Genomic DNA, 24227 nt, shown 5'->3' with positions numbered 1-24227 from the left:
AAAAAAAATCCTACCAAAGCAATGCCCTGTTCCTGGTTGGCTGAACAGCCAAAAAAGCTCTGCTTTGAGGTGGGCGGGAGGGACCTCAAGGGTCACCTGTGGAGTCTGATCTGTAAGAAAGTCCTCAGAGTTCAGTCTTGCATGGGAACTATGTGGAAAAGTGATATGTTCAGTTGCTCACAGTTACTTCTATTAAGGCTGTTAAAAGTATTTTGCCTTTACTTTTTATTAACCCTCATATATAATGTAAATTCATCTGCATTAGTTTGTTATTTAAGTATCTTGTTGTTTAAGTATCATCTGGCTGTAACCTCAATTCTTGGACTGGTACGTTTTCATCACTGTTGTCACTTGGAGGGGCATAATAAAAAAAAAAAGTCTTAAGTCCCCTTTTGGCCTAAGGCCTTAAACATTGAAAGCAGAAGCAGGGAAAATGTCTATTATCAAAAGGAGGGTTTTTTTGATAATGGCCTACCTCTACGTTCAGCTGTTTAAACGCCCAGACCACCACTACGTCTATACTAACAACATATAATCAACCAAAAACAGCCTAAGTCCCAAACGCCCAATACTAGAGCTTTTAGGCGAAGGAGGAGCTAGTCCTTCGCCTAAAAGCAGGATTCTGTAACCGGTGTCTGTCAAAAACAACACCGGTTACAGAATCCACCCCACCCCCACATCAGGGCAGGAGGAAGCCCAAGGCCTCCTGACCGGGAGACCCATGACCCCCCCCCAACCTGTGGATGGGGTTTGAGCCGCCTGGGCCAATCAGGCCCTAAGGCCAGCCATTCAAGCGATGGTTGGCCTGCCGGATGGACAGGCTTAGCACCTGTCTGTCCGGCCAATGTTTTTCAAGTACGGGGGGGGGGGGTGTCGAGGGTGGGGGATAGGGTGGTCGCCTGGGCAGGAGGGGTTTGGCTCCCTCCTGCCCGATCTTGTAGTGGGAGGGTCATGTGGCCAGGAGGGCTTGGGCTCCCTCTTGCCACGATTGTAATCGGCTGGGGGGGGGGGCAGGAATCGGGAGGGCCAGGAGGGCTTGGGCTCTCTCTTGGCCCGATCATTGTCAGCGGGGCCAGGAATGCTTGGGCTCTCTCCTGGCCCGATCGGATCGGGTGGTGGGGTGGATCGCAGCAGGAGAGATAGGTCATTTCTCCTGCTGCTTTAGCGATCCCAAGTGCCGCGTTTGGCGGCACATGGTGGTATCACTATTGCGTCAGGGAAGTTGAGGCATCTCTCCTGCCCCTATGGTTGCGGTGGGGGGTGGGTAGGTTGCCAGGCCACTGAGCTGATCGCGTCAGTCGCCATCAGCTCAGCGGCCCCTTTTTCATCACTTATACCTGTTTTGACTTGGTCTAAGTCAAAACGTATAAGTGCCGACTAGGCAGCCTGCCTAAACTTTTGCTTATACCTGCTGTATGCCTATGTCTAGGTCGGCCCACCTACTACCCTTTCCTCTCCTGTAAAAACGCCCCTTTTCGCTCTATGTGTTTAGATGCAGGGGAAAGGCCTAAACTGGTTTTAGATACATCTAAAACCAGCTTTGATTATGGGTACTTGGACGATCAAGCTTTTTGATTGTACAAGTACCCAGAGCCCCATTATGTTTTAATAATAAATTTACACAGCTTTTTGTTTTCAAAGAATTGTGCCTGTTGGCTTATGCCTAGCTAGAAGAGACTCATAGCTTTGCATCGCTGTTAACGTGCAACTGAAATTTCAGGAAATCTGCACTTATTCCATTCAAGTTGAGTCCTTACTCATCTTTTTCAATTTTTAGGTGGAGTTGGTTAATATTGGAGGGACTGATATTGTAGATGGAAACCACAAGCTGACCTTGGGACTGATATGGAGCATAATTTTGCATTGGCAGGTGAGGGGCGATAATGTCTGACTTTTTTTCTGCTAAGAAGGGTTGATGAAAAAGTGTCCTCAAAACTGCTGTATTATGCAACTTAGGGAAAAAAGTGGTAACTCTGCTGTACTGTTTCAGCCAGTTGGGTTTTCAGGATGTCAACAATGAATCTTCAGCTCAACACTGGCTCAATCCCCTGAGCCCCCCCCCCCCCCAACATACTTTCTATCAAAGAATGAGAGAAATCTTCATACACTGGAGATGCAATATATGTAAATTTATCTCATGCATATTCATTATGATTATTATCAAAAACACATCTAATTAAGGGGTCAGCAACCCTGCTCTATATTTAGGGTCCTATTTACTAAGCTGCATTAAAAAGCAGGCAGTGCTGTCCTCATTTCAGAGCTTTCCCACACACTCAGTCCACTTTCAGCATGTTGGTAAAATGGTCCCATTTTTCATTTTCAGGCCATGCACTAAATTTCCCCATTAGTGTGTGAGCATGTACTGACATCTTTTTTTGAGGCAATAGGGGCTCATGTGCTAACCACACACTAATTAATTAGTGCACGGTAATGTAGCTGCGCTATCTGATTAGCAAAGTAGATATCTAGGCCTGGATTCTTGAACTGGCACCAGTATCAGTGTCCGCCTTCAACGTGCCAATCACACATGGGCGCCAGTTTCAGAATCATGCCAATGCGAAAGGCGCCGGAAATGTAGACCGGGATTTTCTGGGTCTACGTTTCCAGCATCTGTCTTCGCATGAAGCGCGCCTATGTAGGCGCCTTTAGGCCGCCTAACACCACTTCCGGCATTAGCCACGCCTACTTTGACATTCGGCAGCCTAAAGCGCCTATGTAAATGCGATTCTGGTGCCAATTTTCTAGGCGCAAACCAGCGCCTCAAATCTCGATTAAAACGCTGTGTAGATGGCATTTTTAACGGAGATATTGATACCAGTTCGAGAATCCAGACCCTACTCTCTGCTCCCAAACATGCCCCCAGCACTAGAAAATAAAATCTATTTTTTTATTGTGTGGGGTGCGTGCTGATCCCAGAACTACTGTGGGATGCCTAAGCGACCACCCACCCCCTCCCCGGTAGTGGTTTTTAACCTGTGATAAATTCATATTAGTTCTTACTGCAGCTTAGTAAAAGAGCCCCTTAATATTTTGTTCGTTAATTAGACAGATTTTAGCCATGCAGCATTCAGGTTATTTTAAACAATATTTATTCTGCTCATTCCGCTGTTCATGGCAGGATACAATCAAACATACACAATTAAGACATTCAGATTTATTGCATCTGTTGTCCAAAAATATTGTAAACTAAATCAATAAATTCTGCTGTGTTCCTATTTTCATGTCCTCCTCTGTGTTTTTAATAAAGTTGTTATTAAAGTAAGCTGTAGACTGTGTCTAATTTTATAAATCAGTTTTTCTGAGATTTCCTGTACGTTTCTCTTAGGTGAAAGATGTCATGAAGGACATCATGTCAGACTTACAGCAGACCAACAGCGAGAAGATTCTCTTGAGCTGGGTCCGCCAGTCCACAAGGCCTTATAGTCAAGTCAATGTTTTGAATTTCACCACAAGCTGGACAGATGGACTTGCCTTTAATGCTGTGCTTCACAGACACAAGTAAGTGAAAATTCTGTTTCCGTTTCTAGACCGCAAATACCTTTCAGTTCATTGCGGTGTACAAAGAAACAGAGACTGTAAAACTACAGTGACTTACAAAATTTAGAGAAAACAATTTGTAGTTAAAATAGCAAGAATTTTCAGTTATAAAATAAATTACCGGATTTTCAATTACCAATAAATTTGGTAAGCAATGATGATTTCAATAATTTTCTAAAGTGCAAATATGAAGATGACAACGATAGTAATTTATGAAATTCAATATCCCAACTAGCAGCCTGAAAAGAGATCAGTCGATGTAAAAACTTCTTATAAGTTCATTTATATATCCTATTCAACATGCACTTCCTGCATATAAAATTGCAAAGACTTTCCAATGTTTAAAAATCTACATTTATGTAGGATGGGAGTGATTATTTAAGGAATTGTAGGTGCTATTCAAAAATATTTACTGTACAGTGGTGCCTCGCATAACGGACGCCTCACACAGCGAACGCTGCGCACAACGAACTTTATGTCTTGATCCGTACAACGAACTTCGTTTCACACAACGAAGTCGCCCGAGCTGCATCCTTCCGCGCAGGCACTGCGCTTAACTGCCCTCTCTCCGCCTGGTTCCCTCTTGCCCCCCCAACTCCCCGACACGATCGGGGCAAAAAGGAGCCCAAGCCCTCTTGCCCCGCCGATTCCCCAACTCCCCACACAATATCGGGCCAGGAGGGAGCCCAAGTCCTCCTGGCCACGGCGACCCCCTAACCCCACCCTGCACTACATTACGGGCAGGAGGGATCCCAGGCCCTCCTGCCCTCGAAGCAAACCCCCCCTCCCCCCAACGACCGCCCCCCCCCAAGAACCTCCGACCGCCCCCCCAGCCGACCCGCGACCCCCCTGGCCGACCCCCACGACACCCCCAACCCCCTTCCCCGTACCTTTCTGTAGTTGGCCGGACAGACGGGAGCCAAACCCGCCTGTCCGGCAGGCAGCCAACGACGGAATGAGGCCGGATTGGCCCATCCGTCCCAAAGCTCCGCCTACTGGTGGGGCCTAAGGCGCCTGGGCCAATCAGAATAGGCCCGGGAGCCTTAGGTCCCTCCTGGGGGCGGGGCCTGAGGCACATGGGCCCAACCCGACCATGTGCCTCAGGCCCTGCCCCCAGGAGGGACCTAAGGCTCCCGGGCCTATTCTGATTGGCCCAGGCGCCTTAGGCCCCACCAGTAGGCGGAGCTTTGGGACGGATGGGCCAATCCGGCCTCATTCCGTCGATGGCTGCCTGCCGGACAGGCGGGTTTGGCTCCCGTCTGTCCGGCCAACTACAGAAAGGTACGGGGAAGGGGGTTGGGGGTGTCGTGGGGGTCGGCCAGGGGGGTCGCGGGTCGGCTGGGGGGGCGGTCGGAGGTTCTTGGGGGGGGCGGTCGTTGGGGGGAGGGGGGGTTTGCGTCGAGGGCAGGAGGGCCTGGGATCCCTCCTGCCCGTAATGTAGTGCAGGGTGGGGTTAGGGGGTCGCCGTGGCCAGGAGGACTTGGGTTCCCTCCTGGCCCGATATTGTCGGGGAGTTGGGGAATCGGCGGGGCAAGAGGGCTTGGGCTCCCTTTTGCCCCGATCGTGTCGGGGAGTCGGGGGGGCAAGAGGGCTTGAGCTCCCTTTTGCCCCGATCGTGTCGGGGAGTCGGGGGGGCAAGAGGGCTTGAGCTCCCTCTTGCCCCGATCGTGTCGGGGAGTCGGGGGGGCAAGAGGGCTTGAGCTCCCTCTTGCCCCGATCGTGTCGGGGAGTCAGGGGGGCAAGAGGGCTTGAGCTCCCTCTTGCCCCGATCGTGTCGGGGAGTCGGGGGGGGCAAGAGGGCTTGAGCTCCCTCTTGCCCCGATCGTGTCGGGGAGTCGGGGGGGCAAGAGGGCTTGAGCTCCCTCTTGCCCCGATCGTGTCGGGGGTGCCAGGGACCACACGGAGTCACCCACCGTACCACCCGATTCGGGTAAGCAGGTATCGGTGGGTGGCTTATTTGCGGGGGGGTGCCTTATTTTACATTTTTTTCTAAAAAGGGGGGGCTGTCTTATTTGATGGCCCTGCCTTATCATCGGGGAAACACGGTAGAAAAAAAAAAAAAATGAACAGTTAAGTCCCAGTTTTTGCCGCTGAGACTCTGCCCTCTCACTGTAAAATTAGACTCTACTTAGTCTGTCTTTAAATTTAAAAAATGTGTGTTGTTTTAAAAAACAATTATGTTTTTAGATGTATCTAAATAAAAATAATAACCAAAAATTTATCTTTTTTTATGTCATCTTAGCATATTTTATGCTACAGAACGAATTATTTTTTTTAACATGTATTGTTATGGGAAAACGCGTTTCACATAACGAACTTTTCGCATAACAAACTTGCTCCTGGAACGAATTAAGTTCGTTGTGTGAGGCACCACTGTATATACTTGAATATAAGTCAATCTGAATATAAGACAAGGTACCCTTTTCCCCCCAAAAAGGAGAAAAAAAGGTTGACTCAAATATAAGACGGGGGGGGGGGGGGGGGGAGGGGGGGAGTTAATATTTATGTGCCCTGCCACCCACCTCCCTCCCTCCCCTGTCAGGCTCCAAAAAGAATTCAGACGTTTACAGTTAATCCAAAACACGGCAAAAAAAAACTTATACACAAGTTAGGGAAATATGATCATGTCACTCCTCTCCTGAAAGAAGCGCACTGGCTTCCCATCACACACCGTGTTACTTACAAAACCATCATGTTGACCTTTAAAATCAAACTCCCATCAACCTTCCTTCCTCGATAAGCTCCTCATTCCATTGCGCCCTACAAGGACGCTTAGATCAGCAGACCAGAACTTACTCTCCATTCCTTCTATAAAAGATTTTTTCTATACCAGGAAATAAAATTTTTCAGTAGTAGCCCCAACTCTATGGAATGCCTTCTATCTCATCTCCGCCATGAAAACCGAATCAATAAATGTAATATTAGCTTAAAAACTTTCCTATTTCAAGATGCTTTCAACTGCTCTTGAATTACCTCTCTCTCACTCAACCAACCGCTTTTAAGAAGCGATCCTATCCCTAATGTTTTATTCCTTTCCCTTCATTTCTTTTCCACCCCCCCTTTTTTTCCCTCCTTTTCTAATAATGTAACTTTACCCCTCTCCTACCTCTTAACCATCATTCTCAAGTTTGTCCCGTCCATGTCCTTAATGTACACTTCCTTTCTCTCTAAAAAAACCTTTACTTTTATAAGCATAACCGTTTATCCTTATTTTAACATTTTATTGTAAACCGGCTAGATACCCGTTAATGGTCAGTATATTAAAAATTAATAAACTTGAAACTTGCATTCAGCCCTCTCCATCCCTGCCCTGCTAGGTTTTCCCCTCCCTGCCAGGCTCTCCACCCTATCCCCCCCTTCCTGCCCTGCAAGGTTCTGCACCCAGCCCCCTCCCTCCATGCCCTGCCAAGCTCTCCATCCTGTTCCCCCTTCCTTCCTGCCAGGCTCTCCACCCTCTCTTGCATCACAGGAGAACTGGTGGCAACCTTTCAGGGAGCTGCTCAGGGCTGGGCAGGAGCGCAAAAAGGTCATTCCTGCCCAGTATACCGCTGGGCTGCGAGAATTCAGGCAGCTATTTAGGGAGGGAGAGGCTTAGCGTGGGACAGAAACGTGGAAAGCTTGCTCCTTCCCAATACACCGTTGGACCACCAGGGATTCAAAAAGTCGAAAAAGGTACTCAGGAGAGGCGGGAGGGAGGTAAACAAATTGTTAGTCAGCTGGGATACAAGATGGAATGGATCCCTTCTGTTCCACCCTACCAGGTCATACTGGCTGGCGGAGGCCTGAAACAAGTCTGGGAGGGGGCCAAGTGGGCACTGACCCAAATATAAGACGAGACCCCAAAATATTGTCTTATATTCAAATATATACAGTATAACCTTTTTGGCTTACTTTTTTTTATAGGCTTTGGATTGCATTGCTCTTTTTCTTTTTTGCCTTTGTTAATTTGGTTTTACTTGTTGCTTTTATGTTTTGTTTTCTCTCTCTCTCTCTGCTGTTACTCTTTCCTGGTCCTCCTCTGTCTCTGGTCCTTTTCAGTGGTGGCAATGATAACATACTCTTCAAGCTTCAAGTTTATTATACATTTCCCCCTCCGTATTTGCAAATTCCATATCTATGGATTCGGTTATTCGTGATTTTTGAATTCATTTTTTGGGCTATTTTTAGCCCTGTAAGCCCCCCCCCCCCCTAAGCCTTACCTGGCGGTCTAGCGGGTTTTCAGGCAGGAGCGATCTTCCCACGCTCCTGCCCTGTGCAGATCGCTCACAGGAAATGGCTGCCTTGAGCTCCCGTAGTCTCTCGAGCCATTTCCTGTGAGTGATCTGCACAGGGCAGGAGCGTGGGAAGATTGCTCCTGCCTGAAAACTTGCTAGACCACCAGGTAAGGCTTAAAGGGGGGGGGGGAGGGGCTTACAGGGCTAAAAATAGCTGGGGAAAGCGGGGATAAGGACAGAACTAGCCTGAATATTATTTGCTGTTTTCCATATTTGCGGGTCGGCTCTGCCCCTAATCCCCGCGAAAACGGAGGAGGAAGTGTATATTTGATATCCCGCCTAAAATTACGTCTAGGCGGTTTACAGTAAAAAAGTTTAAAACTAAAGGGGGAAAAATAAAAACAATACATAATACTGAAATATTCCTTTATAAGGATATAAAGATAGGAGACAAAAAGGAAGGATAGGGAAAAATTACAATATTCAAAAGAAAAAGGAGGCCTGTCGCATTGGGAAGGGATAAGAATAATGTACTGCACTGCCAACAGAAGGGAACTTCTTAAGAGGCAAAGGCATCCTTAAACAGAAAAGTCTTTAGATTTGTCATATATTGATAAAATGTTTCATTCCTGATATGACATGGAAGTGCGTTCCATAGTATCGGGACTACCACAGAAAAAATTGTCTTGTGGATTGTGTCATAGAATATATGATGAAGTGAAGGAATTGAAAGAAGAATTTGGTGGGAAGATCGTAGTGGGCACGAGGTTGTGTGTGGGACCAATAGTCTGTCTGTCTTGGCTTGGTCCTAATAACATCTCTTCCATCAGGTACTAGGCCCTAATTTTAGGCTTCTATTTATTTATTTTTAAAATTTCTATACCGTTTTTTCCAAAACGGTTTACAGGGAGTTACATACATAAAATATTAATACAAAATAAGAATAAAACAGGCAGATTCAAGCTTACATAAAGTCAGTTGCTCAAAGAAATGCATCTATAAATAGTTGAGTCTAACAATTTCCTAAATGAGTTCCTCTCTCCACATTTTCGAATCTGGCCAACAAGGCCATTCCACCTACCTTCTGAGCTAAGTTTAGTCGGAGAAAGGGAGTGCAATTATAGTGCTTCTTCCTGAAATTCACTGTCAAGAGTGCAGCTAAAGTATTCTATTTTTCTTTCTGGAAGTAGTAGTTTTATAATGCTGAGAGTGGTTAACTGGCAAACAATCTCAAAGTGGCAGATGTGATTTTTTTTTTTCTATGGGCATATAACATATAAGAGAGTCCTTTTTCAGTTTATTTTAACTTGTATATATTTAAAATGCTACTATATATACCTGTACGACCGGAGACAAGGTAGAAAAAGTAGCATTTAGTTGAAATGTTTTATTGACAAACTCAGACATACAAAAATATGTCCTCAAGAGAAGAAAACATAAACAGTTCATGGGGTTCGTTTCATTAGAAAACTAATCTATACAACATTTAAACTCCCATAACCTTTGTATTACAAAGAAGCCCCACCCCTCAGCCCATGAATTCCCCTTCCTCCCCTAACAAGAAATAATACAAGACATCAGAATCGGGGCATACGGAAGAAATTATGGCTTAACTGGTTAACAATTAAGCTTCTCACTCTTGTAGGAAGAGATTGTATGTAAGTCTCCTATGTAGTCCCATGTTCTTCCTGTTTGATTGTCTGTCTGTTCTCAATAGTTGGTTTATACCTCAATGGATTGGATTATCTGATCCTAGTGTCTGCATCCAGCTTGGATTATTATCTTATAAGTTAAGACAGTATTGTCTCTGATTTTTTCTTTATTGAAGAAATCCTAATTGTAATGTTTTATAATGCTACCCTCTCACTTTTGTCGTATTCACATTTATTATGGCTTTGTAAACCATCTTGACCTAAAGCAAGGAAAGGGAACTGTAAATTAGAGAATGACACGGGGACAAATTTTTCTCTGTCCCTGCGGGAACTCATTTTCCTGTCCCGCCCCCACAAGTTCTTTTCCTGGCCCTGTCCCATACCTGCAAGCTCCATTCTCATGTGCACAAGCCTCAAACACTTTAAAATCATAAGTGTTTGAGGCTTCTGCAATTAAGGCAGAGCTTACAGGAATGGGGCAGGGCCGGCGACAAAACTCACGGGGACAGGACGGGGAAATTGAGTTCCGACAGGGACAAATTTATCCGTGTGTCATTCTCTAATGTAAATAATGAAGTCAAGAAAAGAGATTGAGGAGAATCGAAGTGGAAACAAGGGAGCCAAGAGACAAGCTGCAATTAATGGAGTTTTTTTTACCTGGTCCTTCTGCTTTAAGGACTTGCTTGGTTTGTGTGACAGGATGAGGACATGAACACAGATTATGCACATATCAGAAATACACCGAGAGAGTAATTTGGTTAGATCAGCTTATAGGCACCTATGTATGTGTCATTGCAAACTGATAGGGGAATAGCAACAGAACTGCTACTACCACTTATAATTTCTGTAGCTGTACTATATACACAAAGTGCAAGATCACAAGGCGCTGCAGTGGAAGTCAAACGTGGTTCCTCAGGATCTCAGCTCATGGCATTAACCATTAGGCTGCTTCTCCACTGTGGATCCCTACGAGGGTCAAGATAAGGAAATTGGGTCATTAGGGCATAGACATCTTCTAAGTTTCTATGTTTCTAGTGGCTAGATTGAAGCTGTGGGCATTTATGCTTGCTTGTAAAGTACACAAGTATTTTATAAAGAATACTTGTGAATCTCGGCTCTGTCCCAGAACACATCCCATATGCAGATTGCCTAAAAGTACACATCCTTTTGGCACTGAATGCACTCTTACACGTGTATCCGTGGGTGATTTTAGGAAAGCCCTTTTTCACATATAAAACAGCCTGTTACCTGCAAATAACTCCTTGATAAAATTACCGTCTTGATGCCTTTGGTGGCTCTTTTCTTGTTAATTCTTGAGAACAGTTCGACCACTGCAGGACATTGAAGTTTTGAGAGGCTTTCCCTCTGTTAGTAGATCCTATGGTGGTCAATGTTGTTGAATCTCTGACTCTGCCTCCTCCGATTCCTCCTTCTTTGACAACTCCTCCTTCTCTGACTCCTCCAACTCCTCCTGCTCTGACTCCTCCTTCTCTGACTCGAACTCTGACTTCTGTAGACATTCTTCACCTTGAGATTTCCAAGAGTTAAAATTATTGCAGACTTTATGGAGAACATGTCATATGTCATGGAAGGAGTTTTGAATGCATCAAAATTTGTGAATTTTGCACAAAAAAAAACGCAATGACAGTTCTTCTCCAGAGGCCCCTGCTGACTACTTCTTGTTTCCTAAACTTAATCCGTACTGAAATCATAACTTTAATTCATACTGAAAAGAAAGCGATTAGACACCATTGAAGACGTAAGGCAAAATTTGATGCAGCAACTTTTGGCAATTACTGAGGATGTGTTTAAGGACTGTTTGCAGAAGTGGAAACGGCACTGAGAAAAGTGTATACATACGGAAGGGGAGTACTTTGAAGGGGACCCAATGGAATAAGTTGTAAGATTGTTTAATACATTTTTATAAAATCAGTCTTGGAACTTTTTGAACAGACCTCGTATATAGTAGGTGAACTAGCAATTATAACAACAACCCAAAAGAAGAATTGCAAGTGTTTAAAATAAAAGAACTTCTTAATACCAGTTTGAAATGTGAAGTAGTTCCAGTGAATGGAAGCCCATAAAAGTATTAAGTAAAGAAAAAAAAATCTACCTATAAATTTGAGTGACGTATAATGTAGATAGTTAAGGAAATAGATTTAGTAATGCACAGATACCACCAAACTGAGCCAGGCCCTGATAATTACACAGAAATGAAAATAACTTTCTCATTTCTCTTATGTCTCTTAGTACATCATAAATGGGACTGTATAGGATATGTATAAGATACGTGTTACAGATTTCTATTGTTTTTGTTATCCTGTTGTTTATTGACCTTGCATACCCATACTTGTCATGTATTTCTAAATCAGGTCAATGGATTCTTGTAAGTTGTAAAACCATAATAAAGAATATTGAACTTAAAAAAACCCAAAACAACTTCCAGTGCTTCACATACGTATACCATTTACCCCCAACTGTCTGGCACTACTTTTCATGATGGCTTTGACTATACACACGTTTCGTTTCTCTCTTCAGTCAGGCAAACTTATAAAAACCAATGACTGTGCTAGAGCATGGCTTTCCCTACGCAAATGCCTTTGATTGCTTTCCTCTTAATATTACCATCTAAACTTTCTTAGAATAGCTGTTCATTTATTTCCCTTTACAAAGACTGTGTCTTGATAGCAAGGCCGAGTGCCATTCTGTGTTAACTTGATGTTAAATGTCTCTTGCAAAGTAAGTCTCAGCTAGTCAACAAAATATATGATTGTAAGCTGAAATTAATGAAGAACGCAGCTCATATTTCATTTTTTTTTTTAAAATGCAGTAGACTAATCTAGGTGTGCTGAAATCATTGTGTCTTCTCTTTTCAGGCCTGAGCTCTTCAGTTGGGAGAAAGTTGTCAAAATGAGCCCAATAGAGAGATTAGAGCATGCTTTTACTGTAGCCAAAAACCATCTGGGGATAGAGAAGCTGCTGGATCCTGAAGGTACTGCTTATTTTTATGGATTTAGTACATTTGTTGTTTTCAAATGATCCAGAACTTCCATATGATATTTCTGCTAGTTTTATTGAAAAAGACAGGTCCTGAGATGTTGAAAAATTCTCTCACATAAGTCTATTCCCTCTCAAGATTTGAAAATTATACTTCATGGAGTACACAAGCTTTCCAAAGACATTCTTTCATTTTGTGCATCTCTCTTCCTATGTTTCTGTTTAGTCCTTTCTCATCTCTCCCACTCAGTGTTTTCTCAACCTCCTCCCTTGGCCTCTGTTTGCACCTACTGCCAGTTTTAACCTACCTCCCTCAACTGCTCATTCATTTGGATCACAGCAGAATGGGTCACATATCTCCCACTCCTCTCCTTCCCTCAATTCCATGTCTCAAAAATTTTTATTCAGACCTCTCTCCCCTCATATCCTTAGCAAGCTCACTCCCAGATTCAGTTCTTCTTTAAGATGGGGGGAAGGGGGGGAAGTTTACCTCAATTCAGAGGACCAAATCAGGCTAGCAAAATGGTTGCCTAGTTGTTTGGTCAATCGGAGACTTCATGGCTTCATGCTGCTTTTATGGGAAATTTGACAGGCGTTGGCTTCTGTTCTAAAGGACTGGAACATTCTCCCTGACTTGGAAGCTTTGCATTTGCAATTCAGCTTGAAACCACAGCATTTCAGTTTAGGCCAGAGTTCCCTTTTCAAAGCCACAATGCAGCATTCTTTTTTAACCTAAAAATCCACTCCAGCTGTTATCATTTTATCTGTTTCATTTAATTTAAACCCTTTGGGGAAACTCTTTGACAAGCTTTGAATTTGCATTTACAAAGCACAAATGAGCACATATTGATGGTAAGACTTGGCTTCCACAGGGTTAAAAACTCTAGCCAGTGAGATAAACACTTCCTGAGTTCAAGCTTGTGTCTCAAGTGTCCCAACAAAAGTATCCAACCACATAGTGACATGGTAGTGAAAGACTTATAATGTATGAATAATGAAGTTATTGTAGTTCATTATCTGACGGAAATGAGGTTTGGCTCAACTTACTTTCCCTTCTTTAGATATGAAGATTTCATTGTATAGTGGCTGCCTGTGCTCAGTACTTTCTCATGATACTGATGCATATAATGCTATTGAAAAGTGATGGTTCTTGTTTATACCTTTTGGAATATTTTATCTGTTTTAAAATATGCTCTCCTTAGGATAGATGGCAAAATGGGAGTGGACCATTACAGCCATGACTCAACCAGTGTTTTGCTCAGTTCAACACTAACATTTAGGGGAGAGTGTGGCACAGTGTTTAAAGCTACAGCCTCAGAACCCTGAGGTTGTGGGTTCAAACTCCACGCTGCTCCTTTTGACCCTGGGCAAGTCACTTAATTCCCCCCATTTCCTCAAGTACATTAGATAAATTGTAAGCCTGCCAGGACAGACAGGGAAAAATGCTTGAGTACCTGAATAAATTAATGTAAACCGTTCTGAGCTCTCCAGGGAGAATGGTATAGAAAATTGAATAAATATATAAATAGAAAGCTTGGGGGCAGAACCAGTGATGTGTTTAGTTGAGAAGCAGGGGCAGTGGAACACCTTTCTGGTTAGAGAAGCCAAACAGATTAGGCTGCTCTGCTGCTATTTACTGGCAGAACCGTCCCTCGCATAAAACAGGATCTATCGGATCATGCAGCATGTGATAGCCTGTGGGATGAATTGGACTCAAGCACGGAGAGCTGATTCATGAATTTCACTGCAGTAATTCCAATTGGTGGTATATCAATAAATAAACTTGGAAATTCAGAACTGCAAATCAGCACCTTCATTTATTTATTTAAAACATAAGAACATAAGAACATAAGAAATGCCTCCGCTGGGTCAGACCTGAGGTCCATCGTGCCCAGCAGTCCGCTCACGCGGCGGCCCATCAGGTCCAGGACCTGTGCAGTAATCTTTTATCTATACCCCTCTATCCCCTTTTCCAGCAGGAAATTGTCCAATCCTTTCTTAAACCCCAGTACCGTTCGCTGCCCTATAACGTCCTCTGGAAGCGCATTCCAGGTGTCCACCACACGTTGGGTAAAGAAGAACTTCCTAGCATTCGTTTTGAATCTGTCCCCTTTCAACTTTTCCGAATGCCCTCTTGTTTTTTTATGTTCTGAAAGTTTGAAGAATCTGTCCCTCTCTACTCTCTCTATGCCCTTCATGATCTTGTAAGTCTCTATCATATCCCCTCTAAGTCTTCTCTTCTCCAGGGAAAAGAGACCCAGTTTCTCCAATCTCTCAGCGTATGAAAGGCTTTCCATCCCCTTAATCAGTCGTGTCGCTCTCCTCTGAACTCTCTCGAGTAACACCATATCCTTCTTAAGGTATGGTGACCAATACTGGACGCAGTACTCAAGATGCGGACGCACCATTGCCCGGTACAGCGGCAGGATAACTTCTTTCGTTCTTGTTGTAATACCCTTCTTGATTATCCCCAGCATTTTATTCGCTCTCTTGGCGGCCGCTGCGCACTGTGCCGTCGGCTTCATTGTCATGTCCACCATTACCCCCAAGTCCCTTTCTTGGGTACTCTCATTCAATAACATCCCTCCCATCGTATAGCTGTGCCTCGGGTTTCTGATTCCCACATGCAATACTTTACATTTCTCAACATTGAACTTCATCTGCCATCTCTCTGCCCATTCTCCCAACATTTTTCATCTGCCTTTATCCAAGGCGGCTCACAATATTGCATACCTATTTCAAGACTTGCACAACATAAAGATCTTCTACATTAGCAAAAATCATGATTATACCATAAATTTACATCTCAGCCGCTCATCTACTACCTTACTTCAATCAAGCAGCACAAATCTAAAAACCTGCATAAAAGATGACTTTCAGAAAGTAAAAAATTAACTCAAGGAGCAGAACATTAGCCCAGAAAAGCTTAAAAAAAACAAATGGGTCTTGAACAACTTTCCAAATTGCAAAGTCTCTAATTCATTATTTTTCAATTAATACAGAATGAATACTTTTGTGTGCATTTTCAAATAGAATATAATATAGAACCACCAAAATGACACTGGAGATAATTTCTTTTTTTCTCTCTATTTATAGACAGGAACAAGCCTCAGAATACTGAGTATTAGATTTTCACCCATTCAGGGTTCTTTCAGCGAGAAAGACACTTCTTTTCTCTTACTCACATTCACATCACTGGCTTGAACCCATCCTCCCTACCATCTTTCAAACATTAAATATAATTTTATTTCTTCACTGCTTTTCATTAATATTACTGCTTAATACTTTTCACTACTATTTAATACTAGAGAGACTGTATACTTCATTCATAATAAAAGCTAGTTAAACCTCACAGTTCATTTCAGAGATTCTGGACCGACAGAAAGTGCAGGATGGGTTCAAGCCAGTAATGTGAATGTTAATAAGAGAAAAGTGTCTTTCTCTTTGAAAGAACCCTGAATGGGTGAAAATGTAATACTCAGTATTCTGAGGCTTGTTCCTGTCTATAAATAGAGAACATAAGCATAAGAACATAAGCAATGCCTCCGCTGGGTCAGACCTGTGGTCCATCGCGCCCAGCAGCCCGCTCATGCGGCGGCCTAACAGGTCCAGGACCTGTGCAGTAATCCTCTATCTATACCCCTCTATCCCCTTTTCCAGCAGGAAATTGTCCAATCCTTTCTTAAACCCCAGTACTGTACTCTGCCCTATTACGTCCACCACACGTTGGGTAAAGAAGAACTTCCTAGTCTTTGTTTTGAATCTGTCCCCTTTCAACTTTTCCGAATGCCCTCTTGTTCTTATATTTTTTTGAAAGTTTGAAGAATCTGTCCTTCTCTACTCTCTCTATGCCCTTCATGATTTTGTAGGTCTCTATCATATCCCCTCTGAGTCTCCTCTTCTCCAGGGAAAAGAGACCCAGTTTCTCCAATCTCTCAACATATCTCCAGTGTCATTTTGGTTTATTTTGGTGGTTCTATATATTATATTCAAGTGATAGGTAACGATCAGGTTTTTTTCTACTTTTCTTATATAACATTTTCAAATAGATGCAGGATTAATTTTTATGTCCCATCTTGTGCTTAGATGTTGCTGTTCAGCTTCCTGACAAAAAATCCATCATCATGTACTTAACATCCTTGTTTGAGGTGCTCCCCCAAGAAGTCACTATGGATGACATCCGTGAGGTGGAGACCCTTCCAAAGAGATACAAGGGCCAGTGTGAGGAAGGGGCATTCATCAGGCATCAGGTATGTGTGTGAGTGGATGGAAGGTGCTCTCCAGCTGTGTAGACTGAAATGTTGGCCATCCTCTGACTAGCTCCGTTTATCATACCTAATGTATGAGGTGTTATTCTGTAGTATGCATTGTCACTCTTGTTTTTATTTAATTTAGCAGACAGGTTCTACGAAACCATTGGTAGGCAATTCCGGTCCTCGAGAGCCGGAGCCAGGTCAGGTTTTAGGATATCCACAATAAATATGCATCTCAAGGAGGCAGTGCATGCAAATCCATCTCATACGTATTCATTGTGGATATCCTGAAAACCTGACCTGGATCTGGCTTTCGAGGACCAGAATTGCCTACCCTGTACCAAACCAAACATAGGACAAAGATACAAGGGTCCATTTACTGAGTTCTATGAAACCCGAACAAATGATTCAAATGGCAACTTTTTTTTTTTTTTTGTCCAAGTACAGTTTTTTTGTTTCAAAGTACTGTATTACAATACAATATACTATAACAATAGAAAACAAGGATTATAGCAATAAATTGTAAAACAATGTGAGACACAGATTTCTTAAAGATGATTCCCATCAGTAAACCAGAAAATATATGTGGGGGACATTTTCAATATGACGTATAAATCCGAGTTTAGATGTTATGTGGAACAGGCACAAAAATCCAGTAGTGAAAATGACCATTTTCAAAACAGGAAAATGTCCATCTTTTTGTTTCAAAAATGACCATTTCTCAGATGCGTTTATCCACAGTGCATCTATCTTTTAGTACCATTTTTGAATAAAAACATCCAAACAAAAATCACATAAAACAATCCATTGGGATATAGGAGGGGCTGACATTTTTATTTATGTATGTACGTATATATTCATTTTAGTATTTATATACTGCTTATAGCCTAGGTGGTTTACAATCAGGCACTTGAGCATTTTAGTAGACTAGCCACACAGACATCCCAGCAGAATAGTGGAGAACTCTAGGGGGCATGGCAATGAACTTCACATAAAAAGGCCCAGGTACACATCTCTTCATAACCCCTTATAGTGTATGGTGAGCCCTCCAAAACCCACTCAAAACCTATTGGACCCAACTGTACACCACCCAAATAGCCCTTGTGCCTACAGGTATCACCTACATGTAAGTACAATAGGATTTGGGTAGGTTGTGGAAGGCTCACATATTCCACAATAAGTGTAGTAGTTAGAGTAGGCTATGGGCCTGAGTCCCATCTCTCTAGTTCACTGCACCACCCAACAGGCTACTCCAGGAACCTATTATATACTCGAATATAAACCAATCCGAATATAAACCGAAGTATCCTTTTTTCCCTCCTAAAAAGGGGAAAAAAGGTTGACTCGAATATAAACTGGAGAATAACAATTTGGATTATGGTGAGTCAATCTATAAAGACTGCTCACCTTTCATCCCTATCAGCTATCTCCTAAGTAACTAAACATACCGTATGTACTTGAATATAAACCAGGATTTTTGGACCCAAAAATTGAACCAAAAATAGGGGTCCCGGTTTATATTTGGGAAGTGCCCACCCAATCCCCTCCCAGACTTGTTGCAGGTGAGAATTTGCGGGAGTCATTCAGAAAGCCCAAAGCGTGCTCCTGCTCAATACTGCTCAGTGGCTGAAGGTGGAGCTTGCAGGAGCGAGCGGGGCAGGAGTACAGAAAGCTCACTCCTGCCCACTACATCTCTGGACCACCAGGGATTTCAGTGGCAGAGGAGATATGATGGACAGGACAGGGCAGGGAGGGGACGACGACAGAGTTCAGAGTCTGGGTGGGAGGGAGGGAAGGAAGGGGGCTGGGTGCAGAGCCTGGCAGGGAGTGGGCTGGGTGCAGAGCCTGACAGGGGTGGAGAGAAGGGGCTGGGTGCAGAACCTGACAGGTGAGGGAGGGGGCGCTGGGTGCAGATCCTGGTAGGACAGGGCACTTGAATATTAAGCCACCTGACTTATATTTGAGTCAACCATTTTTTCTCCTTTTTTGGGGAAAAATGGGGGTCTTGATTTATATTTCAGTATATACATTAATTAATATCTGTGATGTATATATCCCAAAGCTAATAACCCTCCTATTGTGATATATGTAAGAAGGAATTCTTTTCAAAATCTTCTTAGTTATAAAAAATACTTATTTAATATATTTAAAGGCTAAGAGATCTCAAGTGTCCACAGCCGTCTCTATTTGGAACAAGTCCTGTAAGAACGGCCACTTGTGAACTATCATTAGTCTCATGTGCCTTTCCTTTTATCTTTTTATCTCAATTAAATATTTTTTTTTCAATTAAATACTTTTTTCTTTCATAACTTTGAAACTTTTTAATAAATGTCTGAGTATGGTGGCATATCAAGTACTGAACCTGGAGTAATATAGCTCAATATTCAGGCTTATTAACTTGTAAAGCTTAAACTGCTTAGCTTTTGTGTAGACCTTAATATGCATTCGGGTCTAAAGCAGTTTTTGGTATGTCACCAGGCTATCTTGTTCCTCACTTTTCTTTGAGTCACTCTAATAAGAGTACACGGAGAGTGCATCTGTTTACATATCCCTCCATAAAATCTTGTCATTACAAGAAGGTCCTTGAGAGAACTTTATCATTTCAGGCCGCTTAATTGAATACTTGGCTGGGAAAAATTATGTTAGAGGCTACTTCTTACTTCGATTTTAGAAAATTATTAAAGACACAACTATTTGATAGTTCATATTTTAATGCATTCTGTCTTAATTTTTAACATGTTCTTCCTTATCTTAATTTGATGTATTTTATCTGTATGGCATGTTTTTAACTTGGTGTTATTTTACTTACATTGACATATATTTGGGTATTTTACTTGAGAAGACTGTCATCTATTATATTCACCAATAAAGGAAAATTTAAACAATGAGAGTTTAAATAAAGGCAGGAGGTCATAAGTGCTAAATGTTTCACCTATAAAACTATTTGTCATGGTGGTAATTTTACATAGTATCTGTTAATTAGTTCTTGCCTGAAGCTGACTCCACATCTTCCTTGTAGAGAAAACCTGCCTCTGATGTTTAATGACATGCTCCTTACACATTAAGTTATGCAACAAATGTTGTAACCCAAGGACAAATTAATTGCTGCACCAAAGAAGAAAATTAGCACTGTGAAACATCTTACACCTTGTTTTTATGTTTAGAGTTCAGCATCTGATGAAGATCAAGGAAGTTCCAGAGCAGAAACTCCCAGCACTGTGACAGAGGTGGAAATGGACCTGGACAGTTACCAAGTAGCTTTAGAAGAAGTTCTTACATGGTTACTTTCAGCTGAGGATATGCTTCATGAACAAGAGGACATAACTGATGATGTTGAGGAAGTCAAAGAGCTGTTTGCTACACATGAGGTGTGAGCTTTCTCTTTTTTTGTTTTAGTTCAGTTTCTCTTGTTTTTCTTTTAGTTCAACTGGAATCGGTGATGGCATCTTTATGCCAGGAACTTTTATTTGCCATTGATCATTGCAGCAATGGTTCTAAGGCTGGGAGCCTTGCATCCAGGGCCAGACTTAACAGTATATTGATCCCTTGGGTGCCTACCACAAGCTCCTGTTTACTGCATTTTTGCCACCTTGCAGAGCCACATCTACTCATTCCCACCCCCTTTCCACATCCTTCATTCATGGTCTTTCTCCTCAGTCTGTCCTCCCTAAGTGACTTGAAGTAACTTAGTAGTTATTGCAGTGGGCTGGGAATCGGAGAAACCAGGGCTCAGATTCCACTTCTCCCTTTGATATACATTATGATCTTGGACAAATCATTTTTACCCTCCTTTTCCTTAGGTGTAAACTTAACACTTCAGACCCTCCGAGGCATGGAGCTACCAACTGTATCTAAATGTGTATTGCCATGAGGCACCCAAACAGGAGATCCTACTTATCGAGGCAGAGACACAAAGAAAACAGAGAGTCTTCACTACAATAAAAAAAACCTGAGCACCACAGGTCGCTTTCTCTGTTTTCTTTGTGTAACTTGTCATGAGCTCATATTTAGGAAAAGTGTGTCATTAGATCCAAATGCTTCTAGGCTCTGCCTCCTGCTCCGGCCTTAAGAGTGTGTACTGATTCAATCCTTACACTCTCTTGCAACCTGCTGCCAGACTCAGGCCCAGCCCTTGCAGCTTCCCTGAGCTGTGCAGAATTCAGAAAACCTGCAAAGGGACTGAAATTGTCTAGAAGAGCATGTCTATTGATAGAGAGGTTGAACGTCCGCAGATTACTGAGTTATATTTTAGATATATTAGTGATAGGAAGAAGTGCAAAAGTGGCATTGTGAGACTCAAAGGTGAAGGGAAGGAATATGTAGAAGCTGATAAAGAAAAGGCCGACTTGCTTAACAAATATTTCTGTTCTGTGTTCACGGCTGAAGCGCCAGGAGTGGGACTGCAGAAGACAAACGTGAATAGGGATGGAGGAGTAATAGACCCTGATTGATTTTCAGAGGATTGTGTTCATGAGGAGCCAGCTAAAATAAAGGTAGACAAAGTGATGGGGCTGGATGGTGTACATCCGAGGGCGCTGAAGGAATTTAGGGAATTTCTGGCGGCTCCGCTGACTGACCTTTTCAACGAGTCTCTAGAGTCAGGAGTGGTAACGAAGGACCGGAGAAAGGTGGATGCGGTCCCTTTCCACAAAAGTGGAAGTAAGGAAGAAGTAGAGAATTACAGGCTAGTAAGTCTGACTTCTATGGTAAGCAAATGAATGGAAATGCTTTTAAAACAGAGAATGGTCAAGTTTCTGGAATCCTGTGGATTACATGACTGGAGGCAACATGGATTCACTAGAGGTAGGTTTTGTCAGACAAATCTGATCAATTTCTTTGACTGGGTGACCAGAGAATTGGATAGAGGATGTGCACTAGCTGTGGTGTATTTAGATTTTAGCAAAGCCTTTGACAATGTTCCACACAGACGTCTAATAAATAAACTGAGTGCCCTTGGGATGGGTCCCAAAATGATGGGCTGGGTCAGGAACTGGTTAAGTGGAAGACGATCGCTCTGAGGAAAGAGATGTTACCAGTGGTGTGCCTCAAGGTTCTGTTCTTGGGCCTGTTCTTTTTAACATTTTTATAAATGATATTGCTGAAGGGTTGTTGGGTAAGATTTGCCTCTTTGTGGATGATACTACAATCTGCAATAGAGTAAACATGTTGGATGGTGTGAATAACATGAAGAAAGACCTGGCGAAGCTTGAAGAATGGTCTGAAATTTGACAGCTAAAATTTAATGCTAAGAAATGCAAGGTCATGCATTTGAACTGCAAAAACCCGAGGGAATGGTACAGTTTAGGGGGTGAAGAACTTATGTGCACGACAGAAGAGTGGGACTTTGGTGTGTGATGATCTTAAGGTGGCCAAACAGGTTGAAAAGGTGACAGTGAAAGCTAGAAGGATGCTAGGTTGCATAGGGAGAGGTATGGAAAAAGGAGGTATTGATGCCTCTGTATAAAATTCTGGTGAGACCTCATTTAGAATATTGTGTACAATTCTGGAGGCCGCACCTTCAAAAAGATATAAAAAGGATGGAGTTGGTTCAGAGGAAGGCTACTAAAATGGTGTGTGGTCTTTGTGAAAAGGCGTATGGGGACAGACTTAAATATCTCAATCTGTATACTTTGGAAGAAAGGCGGGAGAGGGGAGATTGATAGAGATGTGTGGCAGCGGCAGTGGTGGCCTACGTAATACAAATGTACATGATCGAGTCTCTTTCATTTGGAAGGAAACTCTGCAATGCGAGGGCATAGGATGAAGTTAAGAGGTTCTGGCGTAATCTGAGGAAATACTTTTTTACAGAAAGGGTGGTAGATTCGTAGAACAGTCTGCTGGAAGAGGTTGTGGAAACAGAGACTGTCTGAATTCAAGAGGGCCTGGGATAGGCATGTGAGATCTCTCGGAGAGAGAAAGAGATAATGGTTGCTGCAGATGGGCAGACTAGATGAGCCAATTGACCTTTATCTGCTGTCATATTTCTATGTAAGGTCTGCAGGTCTTTTCTTCACTTTGGGGCATAGACCCATGCTTAGTTTGCCTGCATGCACCAGAGCCTCTTCTGGAGCCCTATATCTCTGGTTATATATCAGGCCACCTAGGTGTTACCTTTCCACATTCCCAGCTAACTCAGGATATAAAAGGCTTGATTTGTGAATTGATCTGAGGAGACTTTGCAAGGAAGCATGTGGAAGTGCTCCCTGCAGTGCTAGATTTGTGATTTTGCTTGTTTTATATACTTCATTAACTGTGATACATTCCTGATTTCTGCTGTCATTTTAATCCAGACTACTGGAAACATCTGCCCGTTAGCTACTTGATTAATAAAATTTGGTACATTTATCTGGAACAGTATGTAAAAAAAATGAGTTAGCCCAAAGTTTGATTGTGTGGATTTGAAAGTTACTTGGGGAAGGTGGCTTGCAATATTGGATTGTAGTTTGACAGAGCTAATTATTCATGCTAGACTTGGAGAACTGTTCCAATACAAACTTTGAGGATGTTGATGATTGTGAATCATATATGTTGAAACTTTTGGAATACAAGTCTGTGAAATAGAAACAATTATTTTCAGGAAATAATTAAAATGGAAGTAAAAAGGTCTAGGGAACTTTTTCATAAGAACATAAGAACATAAGAAATGCCATCTCCGGATCAGACCTTCTGTCCATCAAGTCCGGCGATCCGCACACGCGGAGGCCCTGCCAGGTGTACACCTGTTGTAATTTATAGTCCACCATATCCTTACATGCCTCTCTTAAGGAGATATGCATCTAGTTTGCTCTTGAAGCCTAGGACGGTCGATTCCGCAATAATCTCATCTGGGAGGGCATTCCAGGTGTCAGACTGTGAAAGTTTTAATAAAGGGGTATGAGAATGAAAAGAGTTATGTTGGTCTTGGAACAACAGAGTATGAGGATTAGTTGATGGAGAAGATATGTAATAATGAAATGATATTTGTCCTGGAAATGAGGATGGGTAGGTTATATGGCAAGAATTTAGTAAGTTGTTTGAGAGTCGACTGAGTTAATTAGAGAGAGTCAACCTACTAAGGCAGTGGTCGGCAAACTGCGGTTCGCGAGCCACATGCGGCTCTTTAGCCACTTGAGTGCGGCTCGCGGCTCATCTAGAGAGCAGGGGTGCCCAACCTGCTTTCCTTCCCCCGTAAAGAGGATGCTGAAGTGCAGGGCCGACCAACTTTCACCACCTGACGTCAGTTGGAGAGGAAGTTCTGGGCCAGCCAATCGCTGCCTGGCTGGCCTGGAACTTCATCTCCGATTTTAGAATTGATGTCGGGTGGCGAAAGTTGGTCGGCCCAGCACTTCAGCGTCCTCTTTACGGGGAAGGGAAGCAGGGAGAGCTCAGAACTCGGCGGCAGCTTATTCCCCAGCGGCAGTGGTGGCCTGTTCCCCAATGGCGGTGGCTTGGGGGAGGGCAGGGAGAAAGAAAGAAAGGGGGGCAGGGAGAAAGACAGGGAGACAGACAGATAAAGAGGGCATGCAAGGAGAGAGAAAGACCGACAGAAAGAAAGAAAGGGAGCATGGAGAAAGAAAGAAAGGGGGGCACGG

The 24227-nt window shown here is 43.0% G+C and overlaps 1 protein-coding gene across 3 annotated transcripts in view; it reads left to right on the top strand.

Annotated features, from left to right (window-relative positions):
• The window catches only part of UTRN (utrophin), a 1286828-nt gene that overhangs the window by 261487 nt on the left and 1001114 nt on the right, over positions 1-24227 (top strand). For all 3 annotated transcript variants that reach the window (XM_033935605.1, XM_033935603.1, XM_033935604.1), the window contains 5 exons: positions 1778-1870; positions 3329-3501; positions 12283-12398; positions 16490-16653; positions 19821-20024. In XM_033935605.1, the coding sequence (XP_033791496.1) occupies positions 1778-1870; positions 3329-3501; positions 12283-12398; positions 16490-16653; positions 19821-20024 (750 nt within the window). The remainder of the gene's footprint in view (positions 1-1777; positions 1871-3328; positions 3502-12282; positions 12399-16489; positions 16654-19820; positions 20025-24227) is intronic.

This window comes from Geotrypetes seraphini, chromosome 3, assembly GCF_902459505.1.
Source record: "Geotrypetes seraphini chromosome 3, aGeoSer1.1, whole genome shotgun sequence".
In the NCBI taxonomy this organism is placed as follows: Eukaryota; Metazoa; Chordata; class Amphibia; order Gymnophiona; family Dermophiidae; genus Geotrypetes; species Geotrypetes seraphini.
This window is presented reverse-complemented; position numbering and strand designations above follow the sequence as displayed.